This window comes from Oryx dammah, unplaced genomic scaffold (genome assembly GCF_014754425.2).
Source record: "Oryx dammah isolate SB20612 unplaced genomic scaffold, SCBI_Odam_1.1 HiC_scaffold_19, whole genome shotgun sequence".
Taxonomy (NCBI): Eukaryota; Metazoa; Chordata; class Mammalia; order Artiodactyla; family Bovidae; genus Oryx; species Oryx dammah.
The window spans coordinates 76,422,545-76,445,977 of NW_024070203.1; the positions used below are offsets into that span (position 1 = coordinate 76,422,545).

Genomic DNA, 23,433 nt, shown 5'->3' on the forward strand with positions numbered 1-23,433 from the left:
TGGATAGATACTTGTAACATACACACACCCAATAAAGGAGCACCTAGATACATAAAACAAGTATTAATAGACATAAAAAAGAAATTAATAAGAATACAGTAATAGGAGAATTTAACATCCCACTGACATTAATGGACAGATCTTCCAGACACAAAAATCAATAAGGCAACAGAGGTTACACAGGACACAACAGTACAGATAGACTTAATTGATATTTTCAGGAAATTACATCCAAAAACCTCAGAATATACATTATTTTCAAGTGCACATGAAACATTCTGTAGGATGGACCACACAGTAGGACACAAATTATAGGGAACAGAAAACTATTTCAAGTACTTTCTCTCTCCACATGGGTGTGAAACTAGAAATCAACCAGGCAAAGAGAAACAAGAAAGAAATGACTATGAGGAGACTAAACAACACACCACTAAAAAACTAATGGTCAATGATGAAAAGAAAAAGGAAATTTTTAAAAATACCTTGAGACAAATGACAATGAAAACACAACCATTCAAAATCTATGCTTGCTTGCTAAGTTGCTTCAGTTCAGTTCAGTTCAGTTCAGTTGCTCAGTCGTGTCTGACTCTTTGCGACCCCATGAATTGCAGCACACCAGCCGCTACGCTACCAAGGGTTGCTTAAGTTGCTTCAGTTGTGTCCAACACTGTGCAACCCTATGAACCATAGCAAACCAGGCTCCTCTGTCCATGGGATTCTCCAGGCAAGAATCCTGGAGTGGGTTGCCATGCCCTCCTACAAGGGATCTTCCTAGCCCAAAGATCAAACCCACATCTCTCATGGCTCCTGTACTGGCAGGCAGGTTCTTTACCACTAATGCTGCCTGGGAAGCCCGTCAAAATCTACGGGATGTAGAAAACCAGTTCTAAAAGGAAAGCTCATATGTGCCTTCTTCAAAAACAAGAATATCGCAAATAAATAACCCAACCTACCACCTAAAACAATTTTTAAAAGGGCAAACAAAACCTAAAGTCAGCAAAAGGGAGGAAGTAATAAATATCAGGGAGGAAATAAATATAATGGAGATTTAAAAAAACAGGAAAAAAATTATGAATGAAACCAAAAGCTGGTTCTTTGAAAGCGTAAAAAAATTAACAGAGCCCTGGCCAGACTCATCAAGAAGAGAGGACCCAAATAAACAAAATAAGAAATGAAAGAGGAGAGATAATAACCTATACCACAGAAATAAAAAAAGCCCGAAGAGCATACTGTGAACAATTACAAGAGTAAGTTGGACAACCTAGGAGAAATGGGACAGGTTTGTAGATACATACAGCCCACCAAACCTGAATCACATAAGAAATAGATAATTGAAACAGATTGATCAACAGACGTGAAATAGAATCTGTAATAATACTACTAATAAAAAACATCCTTGCAAATTAAAGTCCAGGACCATATGTCTTCACTGAGAAATTCTACCAAACATACAAAGAACAACTTAAGCCAATCCTCAAATTTTTCCAAAAGACTAAAGAGGAGGAAACACTTCTAAAGTCATTCTATCAAGCCAACATCACCCTGATATCAAATCCATAAAAAGAGAGTACCAAAAAAGAAAATTACAAGGAAATATCTTTGATGAAAATAGATACAAAAATCATTAAATCATTAGTAAACTGAATGCGACAACATATCAAAAAGATCCTACACCATGATTAGGTTGGATTCATCCCAAGGTCATAAGGATAGTTCATCATATTCAAGTCAATCATACAAGCAAATAAAGAAAAGAAGAAAACCACATGATCATCTTAATACATCCAGGAACAGTATTTGACAAAATTCAACACCCACTCATGATAAAAATGCTTACCAAAGTGGGTACAGGGGGAACAGATTTCAACATAATAAAAGCTATTTGTGACAAACCCACATAACAGGGTTAAAACAACATAATGCTCAATGGTGAAAAGCTGAAAATCTTCCCAGTAAAATCTGGAACAAGAGAAGGATGCCCACTGCTACCCCTTGTATTTAACACAGTATTGGAAGTCCTAGCCGCAGCAATCAGAGAAGAAAAAGAAATAAAAGTTAGCCAAATTGGAAGGGAAGAGGTAAAACTGTCATTATATACGGATGACATAATACTATAGAGAAAACTGTAAAAACTACACAAAAACAGATAGCGCTGATAAATTCAGCAACGTAGAAATACACAAAATAACATAAAGAAATTGGATGCATTTCTGAATGCTAACAATGATATATCAGAGAGGGAAAGCAGAAAACAATCTCTTTTAAGACTGCATTAAAAAACTTAGAAATAAACCTCACCAAGGAGGTGAAAGATTTATACGCTAAGTCCCAGCACTGTTAAACCAATATTGAGGGAAAAGAAAACAACAGAGGCATAACCCTCCCAAACTTCAGACAATACTACAAAGCTACAGTAATCAAAACAGTGTGGCACTGGCACTAAAACCAGATATATGGATCAGCAGAACAGAATAGAAAGCACAGAAATAAACCCACACATCTACGGCCAATTAATCTTTGACAAAGGAGGCAAGAATACACCATGGATAAAAGAAAGTCTCTTTAGCAAGAGGTGTTGTAAAAGTTGGACAGATGCATTTAAGTCAATGAGTAGAATACCCCCTCACACCCTACACAAAAATAAATTCAAAATGGCTTAGAGACTTAAATATAAAACATTACACAATAGAACGCCTAGAAGCAAACACAGGCAAAACATTCTCTGACACAGTTTGTACAAATGTTTCAATATTTTCTTAGGTCAATCTCCCAAGGCAATAGAAATAAAGGCAAAAATAAAGGACTCAATGAGAGTAAAGGAAAGCATGAACAAAATGAAAAGACAACCTAAAGACCAGGAGAAAATATTTACAAATGATGTAACCAAGGGCTTAATCTAAAAAATAACACAAACAGCTCATACAACAAATTAACAGAACAAACAAGCTAATCAAATACTGGGCAGAAGGCTTAAATAGACATTTCTCCAAATAAGACATAAGATGGACAACAGGCACATGAAAAGAGGCTCAACACTGCTAACTATTAGAGAAGTGCAAATCAAAACTATAATGAGGTATCACTTCATACCTGTCACAATGGCAATCATTAAAAAGTCTACACAAAAAAGAGTAAAGAATATATTTCTTTTTTCCCACATCTGTTTAGGGAGAAATGACGTTTTGCATCCTAAATTTAGTACAGAGAATCTGATTTGATAAAATCTTGAGACTTTTCACAACAATCTTTTTATTTTCTTGTGTCACAGGAAAACTTGTATGAAAATTTACATCTGTTGCTAGTAGATAAATCTATACTTGAAAGTATGATTTGAACAAAGCGCCTCACAAGACTCTAAGACTTACAAATTATTGCCATGTTCTGTGATTATGACTTTCAAAAGAAAAGTGAAATTGATCAGTTGTCTTATTAGTTATATGTGTACTAGGAGTAATGGTGCAATTGGAATCTATTTCTAAATTGTATAAATTCTTGTAAGTTTGTTCTATATGAAAAGAATAAAATAACTGGCACCTCTCCTCTGCCCTCAAAAATGCTGAAGTAGGTGTTGAGAAAAGGGAACCTTGCTATATAGTTGGTGGGAATGTAAACTGGTACAGCCACTATGTAAAACAGTATGGAGGTTCCTTAAAAAACTAACAAAACAGTTGCCATATGATCCAGCAATCCCACTCCTAGGCTTATATCTGGACAAAACGAATTCAGAAAGACACATGCACCCACCCCCCGATGTTCACAGCAGCACCAGTTACAATGCAATTATGAACCAACCTTAATATCCATTGACCAGATCAATGGATAAAGAAGATGTGGTACAAACATACAATGGAAAATCAGCCAGCCATTAAAAAGAATGAAATCATGCCATTTGCAGCAACATGGATGGACCTAGAGATTGCCATACTAAGTGAGGTAACCTGGACGAAGACAAATACCATATGATATCACTTACATGTGGAATCTAAAAATATGTACAAATTAACTTATTTACTAAATAGAAATCGACTCATATACATAGAAAACAAACTTACAGTTACCAAAGGGGAAATGGGGAAGGGGAAGGATAAAGTAGGATTAGCAGATACAAGCTACTACATTTAAAACAAACAAGGTTCTACTGCATAGCACAGAGAACTAAACTCAATATCTTGCAATAAATCCTAATGGAAAAGAATATGAAAAAGAATATGTATGTACATGTGTAATTGAATGACTCTGTTGTACACCAGAAATTAACACAACTGTGATTCAATTATACTTCAATAAAAATTTTTAAATTCAAAAAATTAAATAAAAAAAGAACTACAAATCATCAACAAAAGGACCTTTCAATTTAAAAAATGGGCAAAAGACGTGAATAAACATTTTTTTTATAGAAGATCTACAAAGCCAATAAGCACAAGAATCTAATAAGGAAAGAGTTAATGTTTTTTTGACTTGGAATATAATGGATTTTAAGGGAAATGTGAATGAATCCTTAGCCTGAAGTGGAATTTTTCATCAAATAACAAGCTTAAAAAAAATTCTGACATTGACCATAAATTTGTAATAATTGCAGTGTAATAGCGGTAGGACTCATAGGAGTCCAAGCAACAGCATCAGCTACAGTTACAAAATATATTTTATGAAATGCAGAAACAATACCGAAACACTTAGGTTTGGCATGCTAAAAAGCGCATTAACTGTTCTTCTGGCAATGAAATATTAGAATGTAGAAAAAGTTTCTCAAGCATTTCCTACCTGCTGGCCATATTCCACTCAAGGGCTGGATTCTGAGAATTTCTTTCAGTCTCTGTTAGCACCCCACCTGTGCCATTTTCCTTTTCTGGTTTCAGTTGATCCCACTGAGCAGTACCAATATTGATCGACTGCAGATCTATTTGGTATTGTCGGTCTTCAATCTCTGACCCAGGGTCTCGAAGAATTCCTAAATTCAAGGCTCTTCTGTAAAGGCAGTGAAGAAAAGTAATCAGATAAAATAAGTATTCTATGCTTATGTTGCTCACTAACATCTTGCTATTACCATTCCCCCCCCCCCCCGCTTTGGATTACTAAGTTAATGAAATCTATGAAGCAGGTATTATAAACTTACCACATACTAATGATTTTAAAATGTATCAAAAAGTTAGTACTTAGTGTATCTACTTTATAATAAGTTCTTATGTTATTGCTCAGCACTGTTATTTTTCTAAATAAATACTTTTACATATATGATTTAAATCCTTGAGCTGTCGTGAGGTTGTAATACCTCCTTTTTCACTAAAGAGAAAATAATACAGAGTTGTTGAAAGACTTAGCCAAAGTTAACTGAGTTAGTATGTGGCCAAAACTCCAAGTTAAATCCAATTTTTGCTTCAAAACCCTGTCTTCTTTCCAATGTTAAACATCTACTTTTTTTCCTCAGCACTTTGATGTCTTATTAGGAAAAGTGTTGCAGCTTTGTGAATTTACTTAATTCCCCTACCCTTTGCCTTTACTCCTTTATATAACCCACTACCACACAGACTAAATTATTGACAAAACTTAATTGTTTACTGATGTAGAAATACAGTAAGGATTACTGGCTGATATAGAGTTGGAACTTTCATCTTATTGGACCCAAGGCTAAGCAAATGAATAAAATTATCAGCAGCTTAAAGCTAGATTAGAGAAAGTAAATGGTCAAATTTTTCATGAAGGTTTTAGAATGAAATAGTAAGGCACTGTGACAGGATAAGAAGAATAGGGTTTGGGAATTGCCAAGCCAGATAAGTTTAAGTTTGTAAGAGTTGGGAATTTTTTGGTTATGTTAGTTCATAAATTCTTTAAAATGAGTAACCAAAAGGAAAGTAACATTTTTCCTCCAAGAAAGTTTCAATCAGTAAATAACTGAAATTACATAGAGGGTAAAAACAGTTGTTACAAATATAGACACAATTGTAGAGATTAGAAAAAATACAGTTAGTTATATCAATTGAACACTAATGAAACAAATTAGTGGAGGGAGAGGGAAGAAATCACTTGAGTCTTAGTGTGAAAATTAGAGAAAGACAGTATGAATGTGCCAAGACTATGTCTTGGCTAAGTAAACAGTGAGGGTCAGACCATGTCCAGAAGTCGGTCAAATACTGATGGAAGGTGGATGACTACTGAGACCCTAGATGGCAGGTGTCCCCAGATACATAGGAATGGAGATGGCATGCATTAGGCCAGGCAACGTGATGGCTGAGACTAATGAATTCAAATCAAGAGAAGAGGAGGGAGAGAACTGAAAATGAACGATCAGATAGCTCAGGTAGGGATATATTAATATAACACAGTGTTACAATAAGCAAACAGGAAAGAAACAGGCGTTGGTCAAGAAGTCATAACGTGAGGCAGAGAAACACAGATGGATGGAGTCTCAGTATTATCCTAAGGTGAGTGTTGAATCTAATTTTCACCTTTTTTCTAACTTAGAAAAGTTCTGTCTAGGAAAGAGCATGCAAAGAAAGGCAGCCTAAAGTTTTACATGAACCCATAAAATGGGTCATGAACATTTTCATTTTGCCTTAATGAAGGTAAAGAAAAAGAGAGTGAATGCAGGTGCAGGTTGTGCGGGGAGTAACCTTTTGAGTACCTCTATTTTGGCAGAATGTTCTTTCATTTGAATACTGCTATTAATTCTAAAGACCCATCTCAAACTTCACTATTTTAAAAATTGTATTTCTCTATTTTGGGGTCTTTGTTGCTGCACGCTGGCTTTCTCTAGCTGCAGAGACCTGAGGCATCTCCTTAGTTGTGGTACATGTGCTTCTCAATCATTGTGTGGCTTCTGTTGCAGAGCAAGGGCTCTAGAGCACATGGGCTTAAGTACCTGTGGCTCATGGGCTTAGTTGCCCCACAGCATGTGGGATCTTCTTGGACCAAGAACGAACTCGTGTCCCTTGCAGTGGCAGGTGGATTCTTAACCACGGGACCACCAAGTTAGTCCTTCAAACTTCACTTTCTAAGAAACCTTTCTTGACCACACTTTCTTCAAACTCCCTTTTCCCTAAATCTGTGCTCTTAGGGTCTTTCTAAACTTAGAAGTACAAGAACATCACAATCACCTGTCAGTCTTTCTCAAAATAGCATAAATTTCTTGAAGTTAGAATCTACATCTCTTATCAATTGATTAGTAAATGTTGTTTAAAGTCACTAATTCGAACTGAAACAAATCTTTGCAAGTCTCAACTGGAAACAGTATGTGTCTACAGCAACAAGAACACCCAGTCTTTACACAGTAAACTTCTGCAGTACGGCCACACAGACTCTGACATACAGCAAATGTCTTTGGCACTTGGTAGCCTAGTTTACCACTCCAGTGTTCTTGCCTGGAGAATCCCAGGGACAGAAGACCCTGGTAGGCTGCCATCTCTGGGTTCACACAGAGTTGGACACGACTGAAGCAACTTAGCAGCAGCAGCAGCCTAGCTTACCACTCCAGTGTTCTTGCCTGGAGAATCCAAGGGACGAGGAAGCCTGGTGGGCTGCTGTCTATGGGGTCACACAGAGTCAGACACGACTGAAGTGACTTAGCAGCAGCAGCAGCCTAGCTTATTTCCCTAGATTATTATTCCCATATAAAAATTACATTTACTCAAACTAGCCAGTGCTTTCTGTTGTTGCTTAGTTGCTCAGTCATGTCTGACTCTTTTCTGACCTCACAGACTGTAGCTCACCAGGCTCTTCTGTCCATGGAATTTTCTAGGCAAGGATACTGGAATGGGTTGCCATTTCCTTTTCCAGGGGATCTTTCAGACCCAGGGATCAAACTCATATCTCCTGCATTGGCAGGCAGATTCTTTACCTCTGAGCCATCAGAGAAGACCCCATACTTTCTACATTTTACAATAAATTTCCTAAGCCTACTTTGCAAGAAAACCAAAATACTTTTAAGAATCCCTTTTTAGAAAGAAAAGGTATGCCTGGAAATAAAATTAGTCCTATATTAAAAGATAACCAAAGCAACCTAGCCCAGCATTAACATCAGCCTTTCTATTTCTCTTGGCACATGGTGAAACTGCAAAATCATGAGATAAAAATCAGAAAAGCACTGAATTTTATTAAAGTTTTCACCTATGCTTAAAATGTCCCATATTTAGCCTTGACCTTAAATCAAGCTATTTTTTTCTTATCATCTATCTGTGGAAAACATGACTTTCCACAGGTTCTTCTTCTCAACACAAAAATGGACTGTATATTGAATAAGAGCTTAATACTTTTAACATGTCAATTTCAAAATTTTAAGAATCAGGATTTGAGATTTTACATTTTTCTCTGTTTTCCTTTAAAATTAAAATATATGTCATTTTAACCTGATTTGAAATATCAGAGAAATGTACAATATTTGGGCATATAAATCTAACTTAAAAGTTAATTGCAAAACCACTTAAATGTGAGTTGTAGAAAATAGGATAAGCAAATGACTCATATGAACTCGGGTCTCTAATTTTTCAATGATTGTGAGCTTGGAGAAATTATTTACCTTTTCTGTTTTAATTATGTCAATGCTAAAACTATTATAGAAATAAATAAAATGTATTACTTAAAATTAAACCATTCATGTGCTTAGTCACTCAGCCACGTCTGACTCTTTGTGATCGCATGGACTGTAGCCCGACGGGTTCCGCTGTCCATGGGGATTCTCTAGGCAAGAATATTGGAATGGGTTACTATGTGCTCCTCCGGGAGATCTTCCCAACCCAGGGATTGAATCCAGGTCTCCTGCATTCCAGGCAGATTCTTTACTGTCTGAGCCACCAGGGAGACCCATGGATACTGGAGTGGGTAGTCTATCCCTTCTCCAGGGGATCTTCCCAACCGTGGCTTTGAACCAGGGTCTCCTGCATTGCAGGCGGATTCTTTACCATCTGAGCCACCAGGCAAGCCCAAATCATTCATAAAGAGGTCAATTATAAATTTAATGACCATTCCTGGAGTACATTATCTTATATGGTTCTGCATGAATAATATACCTCAGTTCAGTTCAGTTCAGTCGCTCAGTCGTGTCCGACTCTTTGCGACCCCATGAATTGCAGCATGCCAGGCCTCCCTGTCCATCACCAACTCCTGGAGTTCACTCAGACTCATGTCCATTGAGTCGGTGATGCCATCCAGCCATCTCAGCCTCTGTCGTCCCCTTCTCCTCCTGCCCCCAATCCCTCCCAGCATCACAGTCTTTTCCAATGAGTCAACTCTTCCCATGAGGTGGCCAAAGTATTGGAGTTTCAGCTTTAGCATCATTCCTTCCAAAGAAATCCCAGGGTTGATCTCCTTCAGAATGGACTGGTTGGATCTCCTTGCAGTCCAAGGGACTCTCAAGAGTCTTCTCCAACACCACAGTTCAAAAGCATTAATTCTTCGGTGCTTAGCTTTCTTCACAGTCCAACTCTCACATCCATACATGACCACAGGAAAAACCATAGCCTTGACTAGACAGACCTTAGTCGGCAAAGTAATGTCTCTGCTTTTGAATATGTTATCTAGGTTGGTCATAGCTTTTCTTCCAAGGAGTAAATGTCTTTTAATTTCATGGCTGCAGTCACCATCTGCAGTGATTTTGGAGCGCCCCAAGATAAAGTCTGACATTGTTTCCACTGTTTCCCCATCTATTTCCCATGAAGTGATGGGACTGGATGTCGTGATCTTCGTTTTCTGAATGTCGAGCTTTAAGCCAACTTTTTCACTCTCCACCTTCACTTTCATCAAGAGGCTTTTTTAGTTCCTCTTCATTTTCTGCCGTTAGGGTGGTGTCATCTGCATATCTGAGGTTATTGATATTTCTCCCGGCAATCTTGATTCCAGCTTGTGTTTCTTCCAGTCCAGCGTTTCTCATGATGCACTCTGCATAGAAGTTAAATAAGCAGGGTGACAATATATATACAGGCTTGACGTACTCCTTTTCCTATTTGGAACCAGTCTTTTGTTCCATGTCCAGTTCTAACTGCTGCTTCCTGACCTGCATACAGGTTTCTCAAGAGGCAGGTTAGGTGGTCTGGTATTCCTATCTCTTTCAGAATTTTCCACAGTTTATTGTGATCCATACAGTCAAAGGCTTTGGCATAGTCAATAAAGCAGAAATAGATGTTTTTCTGGAACTCTCTTGCTTTTTCAACGATCCAGCGGATGTTGGCAATTTGATCTCTGGTTCCTCTGCCTTTTCTAAAACCAGCTTGAACATCAGGGAGTTCACGGTTCATGTATTGCTGAAGGCTGGCTTGGAGAATTTTGAGCATTACTTTACTAGCATGTGAGATGAATGCAATTGTGCAGTAGTTTGAGCTAACCACCAGCTAATCATAGATGCACAGGCTCCAAGAGAGAACAAAGTCAACTTTTCTAATTATTAAAGAACTATTAATGAAAACTATAAAGATAGATGCTCTTTAGTATTTCCATGGTTACCTGTATCCAAAATATGGCATATTAGAAAATCTGAGTGAATCTTTTGAGTGAAATAACTAAAATGCTTGAAGACAATTTAAAGCATCTTTTAAAATACATTTCAGGGCTGGCCAGAGAAGAGAAGGTGCAAAGTCATCACAAAAAATGTGAGAACAGGAACACTAAAGAATGAGCACCTGCCAAAGCCAGCTTTTCCTCTTAGGATTTCTGCTGAATCCTACAGTGATTTTCTGCTAAGTGCATAGGAAGTGAAAAAGCTCAAAGCCCACCTAAGCAGATGGATGAATCTACTTAATAGGAGACTGCATAGAACGCTGGGGTTATGAAGGTCTTGAAAGAGTGATTTTAAAATAACTCTCCTAGGACAACCTGTGACAGAACAGTTCTGCATCTTGTGATGGTGGTTATATGAATGTACATATGTGATAAAACACACATATAGACATATAGATACAAATGGTTAAGAATATAACTGGTGAGGGAATTTCCTGGTGGTCCAGTGATTAAGGCTCTGAGCTCCCAATACAGGGAGCATGGGTTTGACTCCTGGTTGGGGATAACAACCCATATGCCATCTGTTATGGCCAAAAATCCAAAGAAGAAACAAACAAACAACAGGAAAAAAAATGCTGGTGAAATCTGAATACAACTGTGGATTGTACTGATTCAATATCCTGGTTTTGATATTGTACTATATACAATGCTTTCTAGGTGGCATGCAGTGGTAAAGAATCCATCTGTCAATGCAGGAGATATGGGTTCGAACCCTGGGTCAGGAAGATCCCCTAGAGTAGGAAATGGCAACACACGCTAGTAGTCTTGCCTAAAGAATTCCATGGGGTTGCAAAGAGTTGGACACAATTGAGCATGCACGCACTATTACTATAGTTATACAAGAAGTCATGCAAGATCTAAAACCATAAAACTCCTAGAAGTAAACAAAGGGATGTATGCTCTGTGACATTGGTCTTGGCAATGATTTATTTGGATTTGACAGAAAAACAAAGATAACAAAAGCAAAAATAAACAAGTGTGATTACATGAAACTAAAAATCTACTCAGCAAAGAAAACTATCAACAAAATGAAAAGGCAACCTGCAGAATGAAAATATTTCCAAATTAAATGTCTGGTAAGAGGTTATATCCAAAATATAAGAGGAATTCATATAACTCCATAGAGAGGAAAAAAGAAAACAATTAAAAAGTTGGCAAAGGATCTGAACAGATATTTTTCCAAAGAGATGTAATTGGCTAAAAGGTACATGAAAAGGTCCTCACTAGTCATCAGGAAAAATGCAAATCCAAACCATATTGAGATTTTCACCTCATAACTGTTAGGGTATCCATTAGCAATAAGACAAGGTGTAATAAATGTGGGAAGGATATGGAAAAAAGGAAACCCTTGTACATCGTTGTTTGGAATGTAAACTCAAACAACCCCTATGTAAAACAGAACAGAGGTTCCTCAAGAAATTAAAAGCAGAATCAGCATATGGCCCAGCAATCTCATTTCTGGGTATATATCCAAATATACATATATAAAGAAATCATTAATTTCAAGGAGCCATCTGTACTTCCATGTTCGTGGCAGCATTGCTCAAAAGCCTCTTCCATATTTTGAATGGAAACAACCTGACTGTCCCTCAATGAATGAATGAACAGATCAAGAAAATATAGCATATGCAGTTGACCCTTGAACAATTTGGGGTTTAGTGGCACCAACTCTCTATTCTATAGCCACAGTTCCTCCTTACAGTGATTGTACATTCACAATATTTATTATTGAGAAAAAGAGTGTATGAGTGGATCCATGACACAGTGTTGATGGGTCAACAGTATATACAATGAATTTTTATTCAGCCTTAAAAATTTCCATCATTTGTGAATTTCTATGTTTTAATCTACATCTTATTTATATTATGTTGAGTGAAATAAGCCAGAGAAAAACAAATATTGAATAGTATCACTTACATGTGGAAATTTTTTAAAAGTCAAATTCATAGAAATAGAACAGAAAAGTGGTTGCCATGGGCTAAGGGGTTGGGGAATTAGGAAGAGGTTGGTAAAGGGGCACAAATTTTCAGTTATAAAATGAATAAGATTGAGGATCTAATGTATCACATCAGTGACTACAGTCGACAACACTATTATAAAACTGGAATTTGCTAAGAGAGTAGTACTTAAATGTTCTACAGACACAAAAAAGGGTAAGTATGCCAGGTGATGGATATGCTAACTCAATGAGGGAGTCCTTTCACAATGTACACATATCAAATCATAAAGTGTACTCTTTGAATATCTTACAATTTTATTTGTCAATCATACTGCAAAGAAGCTGGGGAAAAGTTTACACTGAAGGGAACCAGTTGAAGAGGACACAGAAGATGTATTTACAACTTGGTGGAAATTTGTATTTACATCTTAAAAAAATTTTAAAAATGGAAAAAAGCCCTGCTAAGGTCCATGTTCAAAAAGACAAAGTAACTTATCAACTTACCCATCTTGACCTTAGCGTTAGCACAAGGTGAAAAAAAATTCCCTCTAAGACTTTGCCATCATAAGACAGCACCTTGTGGTTTCAGTTGCTAATGTGGCATGAAACAATTTTAATTTGGAGAAGCTTGTCCCAGGTAGATAGTGCTACCAGATGACAGGTAAAAGCAAATTCTCTTAAGATGAACTCAATCTCAACTCAAAGAATTTTCACAGATTTATTCCAAGTGAAATGAGATACTGACTGGGCAGAAGAAACAGACACTCAAAGACTTCACGAACTGAATTAGTAGACATGAAATATAACTGTTTATAAAGAAGAAAAATGGTTTTCAAAGTATGAACAGGCTCACGAAGATATACAGATGGCAAAAAGGCATAATGAAAAGATGTTCCATGTCGTATATCGTCAGGAAGAAGCAAATTAAAACAAAAAGATACCATTACACTCCTATTAGAATGGCCAAAATCCAGAAGACTGACAACACCAGGTGCTGGTGAGGACGTGAAGCAACTGGAAATCTCATACACTATTGGTAGGCAGGCAAAATGGGATAGCCACTTAGGAAGATAGTTTGGCAGTTTCTTAGAAAACTACATATACTCTCACTATATGACCCCATAACTGTACGCAAAGGAGTTGAGAACATGTCTATACATACAGGTGCACACCAATGTTTAGAGCAGTTTTCTTCATAATTGTCAAAACTGGAAGCAACCAAGATGTCCTTTTGGAGATGGACCTGACAATCCACTCCAGTATTCTTGCCTAGAGAATCCCATGGACAGAGGAGCCTGGTGGGCTAGAGCCTAGGGGGTCTCAAAGAGTCAGATGTGACTGAGCAACTAACACACTGGTGGCTCAGACAGTAGAGAATCTGTTTGCAGTGCGGGAGACCCAGTTTTGATCCCTGGGTCAGGAAGATCCTCTGGGGTAAGAAATGGCAATCCACTCCAGTATTCTTGCCTGGAAAATTCCATGGACAGAGGAGTCTGGCGGGCCACAGTTCATGGGGTCGCAAAGAGTCAGACACGACTGAGATATATCACAAAAGATGTTCTTTAGTACACGGATGTGGAAATAAATTGTGGTAAATCCTATTATTCAACACAAAAAGGAAATGAGCTATCAAGCCAAGAAAAAGACAACATAAGGATCATTAAAAACATATTACTAAGTGAAAGAAGCTAACCTGAAAAGGTTATATACTGAATAATTTCAAGTATATGTCATTTTGGAAAAAGTGAAACTATGGTGACAATAAAATGATCAATTGCTGAAAGGGGTTGGTCAGTGGGAGGAGTTTGAGGGCAGTGAAAATAGTTTATGTGATACTATAATGATGGATACACATCTTATCATAAATGTGTCCACACCCACAAGGTGTTGCTAGTGGTAAACAACCTGCCTGCCAGAGCAGGAGACACAAGATAACGTGGGTTTGATTCCTAGGTCAGGAAGATCAACTGGAGTAGGAAACTGCAACCCACTCCAGTATTATTGCCTGGAAAATTCCATGGACAGAGGAGTCTGGCCGGCTATAGTCCATGGGGTCACAAAGAGCTGGATACAACTGAGCACACAGGGAGATAACACAGTGAATTCCCACTCATGGAGGTACTACTTGCAGATACCATTCTTCTACAATTGTTGAAAAATGCCAAACCTTCAAAGAAGCAGCCCAAGGAAGCCCCAGAAATAATAAGGAAGAAACTGGTAAATATATGGGTAAAACTAAAGAAACAGTATCTTTAAAATATTAAATAATGCCCAAATTATGAGGCAAAATCAAGCTAAAAATAAGACTCTGGACAATGATAGTGTATAAACCAGGGGATCAGGTAATTTGAGGTACGTATCATCAGTTGTGTCCCACTCTTTGTGACCCCATGGACTATAGTCTGCCAGGCTCTCCACAGAATTTTCTAGGCAAGGACACTGGAACAGGCTGACATTTTCTACTTCAGGAGGATCCTCCCAACCCAGGGATTAAACCTGCATCTCTTGTATCTCTTGCATTAGCAGGCAGACGCTTTAATTTGAAGTAAAGTATTCTAAATTCCTTGCATTTGAGAGGCAGGGGGATAAAGACAAAGATATTTAACTTCAGACTTTGTTAGCACACCTGCTAAAATAGCCAGAGTAATAACGAAAATAATAGACATGGAACGTATAACTTTAAAATAAGTGGGGTAGAGATGAGAATGTAAGAAAAGAAAAACAGCAGAAAAAGTTGGACAAATATCTCATAATAAGAATAAATCCAAAAATAACTACCGTCAGAGTAAATATAAATGATTTAAGCTGTCCAATTAAAAGATAAAACTTCAGATTGGTTTTAACAAACCACAGTTTTATTCTGTTTTTAACGAAATATACCTCAAACTTAAGTGCACAGGAAAATTAAGAGTCAATAAATGGAAAAAAATAAATGGAGGCCAAAAGAAAGATGGAGTAGTTATATTGACATCTGACAACATACATTTAAGGAAAAAAATTATGATAGGCTTATTACCTGAATTTAAAAGATCCAATGCCTGGAAGTTAAGACAGTTTTAAATTTATTTGGAATGATATAAACTTGACACACAGAAAAACGGACACATCCACAAAGAGAAATTGACAAATGTATTCACTCGTGATGGAAAATTTTAACCTACCTCTCTCAGTAATGAACAGACTAAGCACATTATGAAAAAAGTAAAATACAGAAAAATTTAAAAAAACAATTAAATAAATCTGATGAAATGGACATTTATATAGCACTGTATCCAACAAATGTAGAATAATAATTTTTGTCAAGCCCATAGGAACATTTTTTGAAACCAAGTACCTGGTAGGCAATAAAACCAGCCTCAACACATTTCAGTAGGTTAGTATCATACAGAGTAAATATCTGGGCATAAAACAATTAAGTTAGACATTTTATTTTAAAGAAAGGATTTGGAAAATTGACTGTATTTTTAGATTTAAAGACACACTTCTATGTTAAGTCAATCCCTGGGCCAAAAAAAAAAAAATTAGAAATACTTAAAATGTGCATTAAAGGTTGTAGGATGCAGTTAAAGCGGCACTTTGAGGGAAATTTATTGTCTAAGATGTTGTTTTAACAAAAAAAGAAAGGCTCAAAATTAATGAGTTAAATATAAAAAGCCAAAATAAACTAAAAGGGGGGGAGGGAGGAAAAAAAAGAGCAGAAATAAATGAAACAAAAAAGGCAGAGAAAATCAACAGAACCAAAAATAGACAAATTTAGCATTCAAGGGGGAAAAAAAAGAAATAAAGAATGAAGTCTAATAAATTATATTTGCAATAAAAAAGGAAACATAACTATGATGTTCTGGAGATTAAACAGATAATAAGAGATTAGGAAGATTTGAAGCAATAAAGATTTTACAACTTGTTTTGGAAAAAATCTACCCTACTTATCACTGTCCCTGGAAGGCAATTTCTTATCCCTTTCCCCAAAGGGATGAACATAAACATTGTCCTCTCATTTCTTCCACCAAATATAATGTTATTTCTAATATAGCTCTCTTTCTAGACAAAACTGATCATTTAAAACCTATATCCTGATAGTATAAAACTACTGGCAATATAGTAACTGGTGAAAAACAACCAAAGTCTCCCCCCCCCCCCGCCTTTTTTTTTGGTCTCAGTCAGTCAAGACTATCAAAAGTACATCCTCCTACCTAAACAGCCCTGTCTCCAAAAAGCTAAGTTGCATTCGTTCATATAAAGACTATTTAGTGGGCTGCCTGCTAGGTCCTCTGACAGGGCCTGAGGATAGTGGGTCTCTACTCTCAAACTGACAGAGGCAATTACAAAATTGTCAGTGTTAAACAAGGTTAGGTAGAGAATGCATTTGGAAACACACAGGAGGGACACCTGACCCAGATCTGAGGAGCCCAGGAAAGAGGAAACAGTGTTAAAAGGAGCTCAAAAAGCCCAATCTCATTTACCACAAAGAAGAAAGTACTTAGGAGCAGAAACGACAGGTTCAAAATTGTAAGAGAGCAATCCATCCAGAAACCCTGAAGAGGCTCTAAACGGCTGTAAAGCCATAAGGCTGGAGAGGCTTTAAGCCAAAGATAGGCCATTCTTCACAAAGTGTGAGGGGTCTGTACCAGCCTGCTTTGTGGATAAAGAGGTATGGCCCACAGGTTAGGCTTGCCTAACAAAATGGCATTTTCTCCTCTGTCAAAAAGCTTATAGAAATTATGCAGTAGCAGAGTAGTCAAGAGCAGATAAAGAAGTGGGTTTCTGTCTTGATTATAAAAATTATATGAGATAATATATAGAGAGCCTAGCACAAAACTAGACACATCATAGAAACCTCAGTGTTAGGGAAAAAACCATCCACTCTTATTCTCTCCTAAGCCTTTACAAAACATGTCAAATAGAAATGAATTGCCTGGAAACTGAGAACAAGAGAGACTTGTCCCAGACAAAGCACATATTAAGATTCTGAAAAACAAATTCCTGAGAAAACAGAGCACCATGGAACTAGAATTTAATTAATCCAACTGAATAAATTCTACCTACATTTAATCTATTTCATCAATCTAAGAATATTTTAACATTAATAGCATGCTCATCAGTATGTAATATAACCCTTAAGACAAAAAACATTTTATCAGGGAAAATCTAGGCCAATTAAAAATACAGTTGTATCTTTAAAAAAAAAAAAATCACTTCCCCAACTAATTTTTAGCCTCCTGAGAGATCAAATGCAATAAATAATGTATTTCCTCTGCAGAGAGTTTTACAAGTATAAAAATTTAAATTATTATTATAAATAATAAAGGTAGGCCATTTGACTTATCAGTTTAATATAAAGATAAATATATTTCAAAGCAATAGCTACTATTTACAAACTGTACAAGTTTAGTTTGACAGTTTGATTTTGCTCTGATAAAAATAAAGGATAAACATTTCAAATTTAGATAATAAAATCTAATTTTTCTTTCTTATTACATGATCCATATTATTTTTAATTCTTTATAGTCAGAAAATATACAGAGGTGCACTGATTTACTTCATTATCCAAAAAGCAATTGATTTTTTCCCTTAACTTGAAATAATCACTAATTTTTACTCTTTAAAGTATAAGATATGCCCACTTTGTTGTATGCATACTTAAAACCAATTCCAGTAATTAAAATGTAGACTATTCAAAGTACTATGTTTTTCAGTACTAAATTAAGAAAACATACTCAAAATGTTTTCATTTAAATATTATGCACATTCATCGAGCAATATTAGAACAAGACGTCTTAGGGAAGATATATTTCGCATCTCATGGTACACTAGATATTTAAATATAAATATATAAACAGTTACAGACATAAGATTTGAAATAATTTAATTTTTTTCAAAGACTAGAAATCATTGTACAACTTTTAAAATGCTATTTTCCCTAAGTGAGGACTTTATAACTAAAAATAGCCTAAAAGTGAAAAACAATTTGACTGCAAAGCCAAAAATTAAAGTATATTTTATTCAACAGAGCTTTCATTTATTGTACCACATTTTCACAAGAAACAGTTGCAAAATTATTTAAGAATTCTAATAGAAATCTACTTTACTAGGGAAGCAATCATAGGAAAAGAACTTTATGGCTTTGGTGAGGACCAGAATGCTTAATATTAACAATATTTGCCTCAAAAAATACAGTCACAATTCTTGATAAGAAAAGCTGCATATTATTTCCTAGCCAACTTCTTCCTAGAAATATTTGACATTATAAACAAGAACCAAATTTTCTTGTCTCAACTTCATATCCCTCTAAAAGCTCTATGAACTTTGCTTTCCCTCCTTATTGTAGTCTTTAAAACCTTTTAGCAATTCAAATCAGGAAAGGGAGTGAGTCAAGATGCCCATAACTTCCTTACCCTTAACACAAAAAGCTGCTTTATTAGCTAAAATGTAGGAGTTATAATTGTAATTGCTTTGCCCTTCCGAAACTCATCTCCCATACCATTTTGAACCATTCAGCAGGTGGTGTAGGAGGATAAACTCAAGTCTGAAATAGTTGGTCAATGGTATAATCATAAGGAACCAAAGAAGACTTTAAGTATATAACAGGAAACATAGCTTTAATGTTTTCCTTTTTAAATTGATTTAGTCTGGGTCAGGCCTTTTGTATGTTTACATAAGAAACAGCTCATGTTGAACCATTTACTGCTTACTGCTGAATAGGCATATCTTGGGAACTCACTGTAAAGAAGCAAAATTCATTACTTACAGCTCAGCTGAGATCTACAAAATGTTAAACAAGCCAGAAAATAGGAATGTAAAAAGAAGTAAAATTTATATGTCTTGATTAAAACAAATGCTTACATTTTTATCATCAAGTCTCCATAAGTGACAGTAATCTCAAGAGCGTATAAGGCAGGGGGTATAAATGGCTGACCATCAAGGTGAGACCGACTGCTAGTGACTTAGGGCACGGGTTCTCATCTTCAGAGTACAAAAGAATAACCCAGAGTTTGTTACAAAAGTTAAGTTTCCACATCTACAGAAATTTTGATTCAGCAGGTCTGGACTAGGGCTGAGGAATATGCCTGCTCTCTTAATCTTTTTTTTTAAACAACCTAAGCCAGCATCCTTATTGATTCCAAAAACCACTTTCTGATACTTAGAGCATCATCTCTCTTGTAACAGGCTATCTATGCTCCAAGAACGGAAAGGAGCAAGGACAAGGACCAGTAAATCTGAGGCTACTTTACTTACAGAACAGAGAAATTTGTATTTGTGCTGCCTCATTCACCAAACTGTTCAGGAGAAGCATCTCTTCTCTTCAAGGCCAAGATCTCTGAAGTCTAGGTCAGTGTCTGTTTTCTCAGCAGCTTGTACTCAGCCATACGACTTGGTACACAGTAGGCTTTTCATATATTAAAGTTGAATAAATAACAAATACTCTTCTTTATTCCCTTCACTTTCCTTGGACACTTTACTCAATTTTTTTTTTCTTTTTCTCACCTGCAACTTTACCATTCAAGCAAAAATATATTCAAGTTTTTCTCCTTGTAAGAGAGAAACTCTCTTCTGTGTACCCCTCTGGCTACCACCTTGTCACATTCCCTTTTAAATACAAATTTATTTTTCTCTCAGTATTTCTATTTCCTTACTATTTATTTTCTCCTCTAACCAAAAGCAATCAGGTGCCATCCTTATTCTTCCTTTGAGATTTTCCTGGAGAAGATTCTCAACTTTTAGATTTTCTAATTACCAGAGCCAGTGAACGATTTTCGGTCATTAGCTTCCCCATTCAAAATGGCAGTACAGCATGCTGGTGAAAAGCAGACAGCACAGTTCGCATGCCTGGATTCCTAATTCCAGCTCTGCCATCTACCAATGGGTGCCTTTGGATAAATTAAAGTTTCAGTGCTTCATTTTATTCACCTGAAAAGTGAAGTCACTGAGGAGTCAAATGAGAGGTGTGTGTGCTCAGTTGTGTCTGACTCTTGGCAACTGCATGGACTATAGCCAGCCAGGCTCCTCTGTCCACGGAGTTTTCCAGGCAAGAATATTGCCATTTCCTTCTCGAGGGAATCTTCCTGACTCAGGTTTTGAACCCATGTCTCTTCCACCTCCTGCACTGGTAGGCAGATTTTTTTTTTTTTTAATCAGCTGAGCTACCAAATAACTAATATACATAAAGCTATTCATACAGTCTTGCTTATTCTTGAAATTTCCCTCATGAGTTTCTATGGTTTCATACTCCCTCAACTGTCCTTCCTTAATCTCCTTTACTAGATTCTTTTCTTCTGCTTGCCCCTTCAATTATTAGTGATCACCAGGATGCTATCTTCAGTTTTATTTTATGCTTTATATGCATTCAGTAGCACAACTGACTCACAAATGCCAGCACATGTACTTCTCAATTGTATCTCGAAAGGAGAAGGTTTCTCAGGATTCCCTTTATATCTTCTGGTCCAGTCCATTCTATGATGACTGGTATACATCTGTAAGGCAGTTGGCTACCATTAGGGTTCATGGCCAAAGAAACTGCAGTAGAATGATACTGTATTAAAAGCATGCATTTTAATGTCACAGTTATATTCAAATTCTGATTCTACCACTTACAGACTATACATTTATTCTTGGAGAAGGAAACTAAGTCAGTGAATATCAGATTCCTCTATAAGGAGATAATCATTCCTAGCTACACAGGCTTCCTTTGGGAGTAAATGCGTAACTGTAATATGCTTAGTATATTATAAATGCCACCTGGTTATTGTTATTACTACAATGGAGAAGAAAGAAGTTGGTTGGCCTGATTTTGGACTGAAGCCATTGGTCTCACTTACTCTGTATTATAAAATCCAAAAGTACACTCAAGATGCAGAGACTTCAACTTAAGCAAATTGGCCCTAAAATAATTCCTTGAGCTGAAACAGAATATTAGGCAGGAAAATACTGTCTCTACATTTCTAATCTAAATGATAAATTAATCATGTATTTCATATTCTTAAAAGAAGGGAGTTATAAACATAAAGGAGCAAAAACAGAGTAATTCAGTTATTAAATCATTTTCTAAGAATTTCATACCTTTCAGAAACTAAAATTAATTTTTAAGTAAACTTTTTCATAGACAAGCAATTTCACATTTTCTAATGGAGTAACACACATTTTAAATGATTTATGTTTACAAATCCACATAACACAAGTATAAAGTAAAAATGACACAACAGCAGGCTTTACCAATTATTTTCCTTTTGATGGCTATATTAATATGCAACTTCATTAGAATATGAAATATTCATTTCTTTCTCTTGATGAGTCTCAAAATATTCTCATCGATAAGCAAATAAGAAACTTGATTTTCATAATCTATCTTCAGGGAAACATGAGTTTTGAAGTTTTTTTTCAGTTACAGATTTGTACTGATCAGTCCTCATTTGTTCACTCATATTATAGATGGGGTATATTTATAAGATGATATAAAAAGCTGTAAGATGTACAATGTATGACAGATGTGAAAAGTATATCGAACTATACCAAATGATTCTCATCTCATTAGAAACATGTTCTACAGAAATGCACTAAATGAACACGCACTGCATTGAAAAGTGTTGATGTGATCAAAGAAACAATGTGTGACCTCAGAGAAAAGACTAATAAGGAGACTTACTAGAATATACAGAAATGGAACTGCTACTTCAGCTTATAAAATAACTTAATTATGATGTTTATCTTCAACAAAATTGATAATTCATTCATCAGAAGGGTTTTGAGCACTTGGAATAAAAAGTGGTATATATTAGAAGTTACCTGAATTAAGTAAGAATAAATCAAGCCAAACCAAACCTATTTCCATAACACCACAGTAAGTGAGAAATAAGCATCAGTATTATGGAACTTGATGTTATAAAGATGTGTAACTAAGTTAAGATAATTTTTGAATGTAAGAAAGAAATATGGACTTGATGACCATGTAATAAAATGGATTTAGAGCTGGTTTAATAACTGATCCAAATAATATCTATTTGGAGTCATGTCTCTAGTAACATGCCAGAGGATTTGGCTCAATAACTTTTATCCTTCAATAATTTTAATGAATTCATATAAATCTGTCTTATCAAATTTTCAAATGACAAAGTTAGGAAGTATAGCTAACACAGTGAATGAGAGAATCAAGGTTCTAAAACATCTCAAAATACTGGAACAGAGTTAAACTAATAGGATGAAATTTAACAGGAACAAACGCAAAACTCTACACACAGGTTCAAATAGCCAGTTCTATACGTACAATACATGAAAGACTTGACAACACTTTAGAAAATAAAGGACAACAATAAAAGAAAAGAAAGCCTAGAAAAGTTAGGCTGGTTTATGAGAAAGAAAAAAAAAAGAACAAAAGCATCGTCAAATGTCATTCTAGCCTTTTAATTTTTACAGCCTAACATACACCACACACATACTATAAAACTTCATAGAGATTAGGCAATCTCTTCCTTCTTATACTAATAAAATAATGCGATTCTTAAAATGCTATTTTTCATTAATATTCAAACATTAAATCTTAGAAGGCATTTTTATTTGCATTACTTCATTTCAAATAATAATAATACATAATCATTCACTGACAATATGAAATCAGAAAGCTTTTTCCAGAATGTCATAATATATTACAGGTGTGTTTACATAAAATCTTCATGGACATTTAAAACGTGCCAGTTCTTGGCATAAAAGTTAACTTCTTTTATATATTAAGAGTCCAGAAAGGTCTTACTGAGCAATGAAGTTTAATGCAATTTCCACATAGGTGACTTTGAAAGGCTAACTGTAAATTTAGTAAAACCTCTGCATTCTGTAAGTTTCCTCAGATTTCAATGCTTTAGGTTTCTAAAGATGGTAATAAAATGGAACAAATTTATAATGTGTCCTCATTAAAAGATAGTCAGACCTCCTACTTGCTTCTAATGTTTCTGCAACACATCTTTGGCAACACTCCTGATTTAGGATTCTTCTATTAAATCTTCTGCAAGTCAACTCCTATTATA

General features: G+C 35.8%; 1 protein-coding gene across 3 annotated transcripts in view; it reads right to left on the reverse strand.

The window, feature by feature from the left end:
* Positions 1-23,433, reverse strand: part of VPS13B (vacuolar protein sorting 13 homolog B) — a 772,631-nt gene that overhangs the window by 297,300 nt on the left and 451,898 nt on the right. For all 3 annotated transcript variants that reach the window (XR_005724545.1, XM_040260994.1, XM_040260993.1), the window contains exon 31: positions 4,762-4,965. Coding sequence is in view for 2 of the 3 variants with exons in the window: in XM_040260994.1 (XP_040116928.1) it covers positions 4,762-4,965 (204 nt within the window). In the remaining variant the exon portion in view is untranslated. The remainder of the gene's footprint in view (positions 1-4,761; positions 4,966-23,433) is intronic.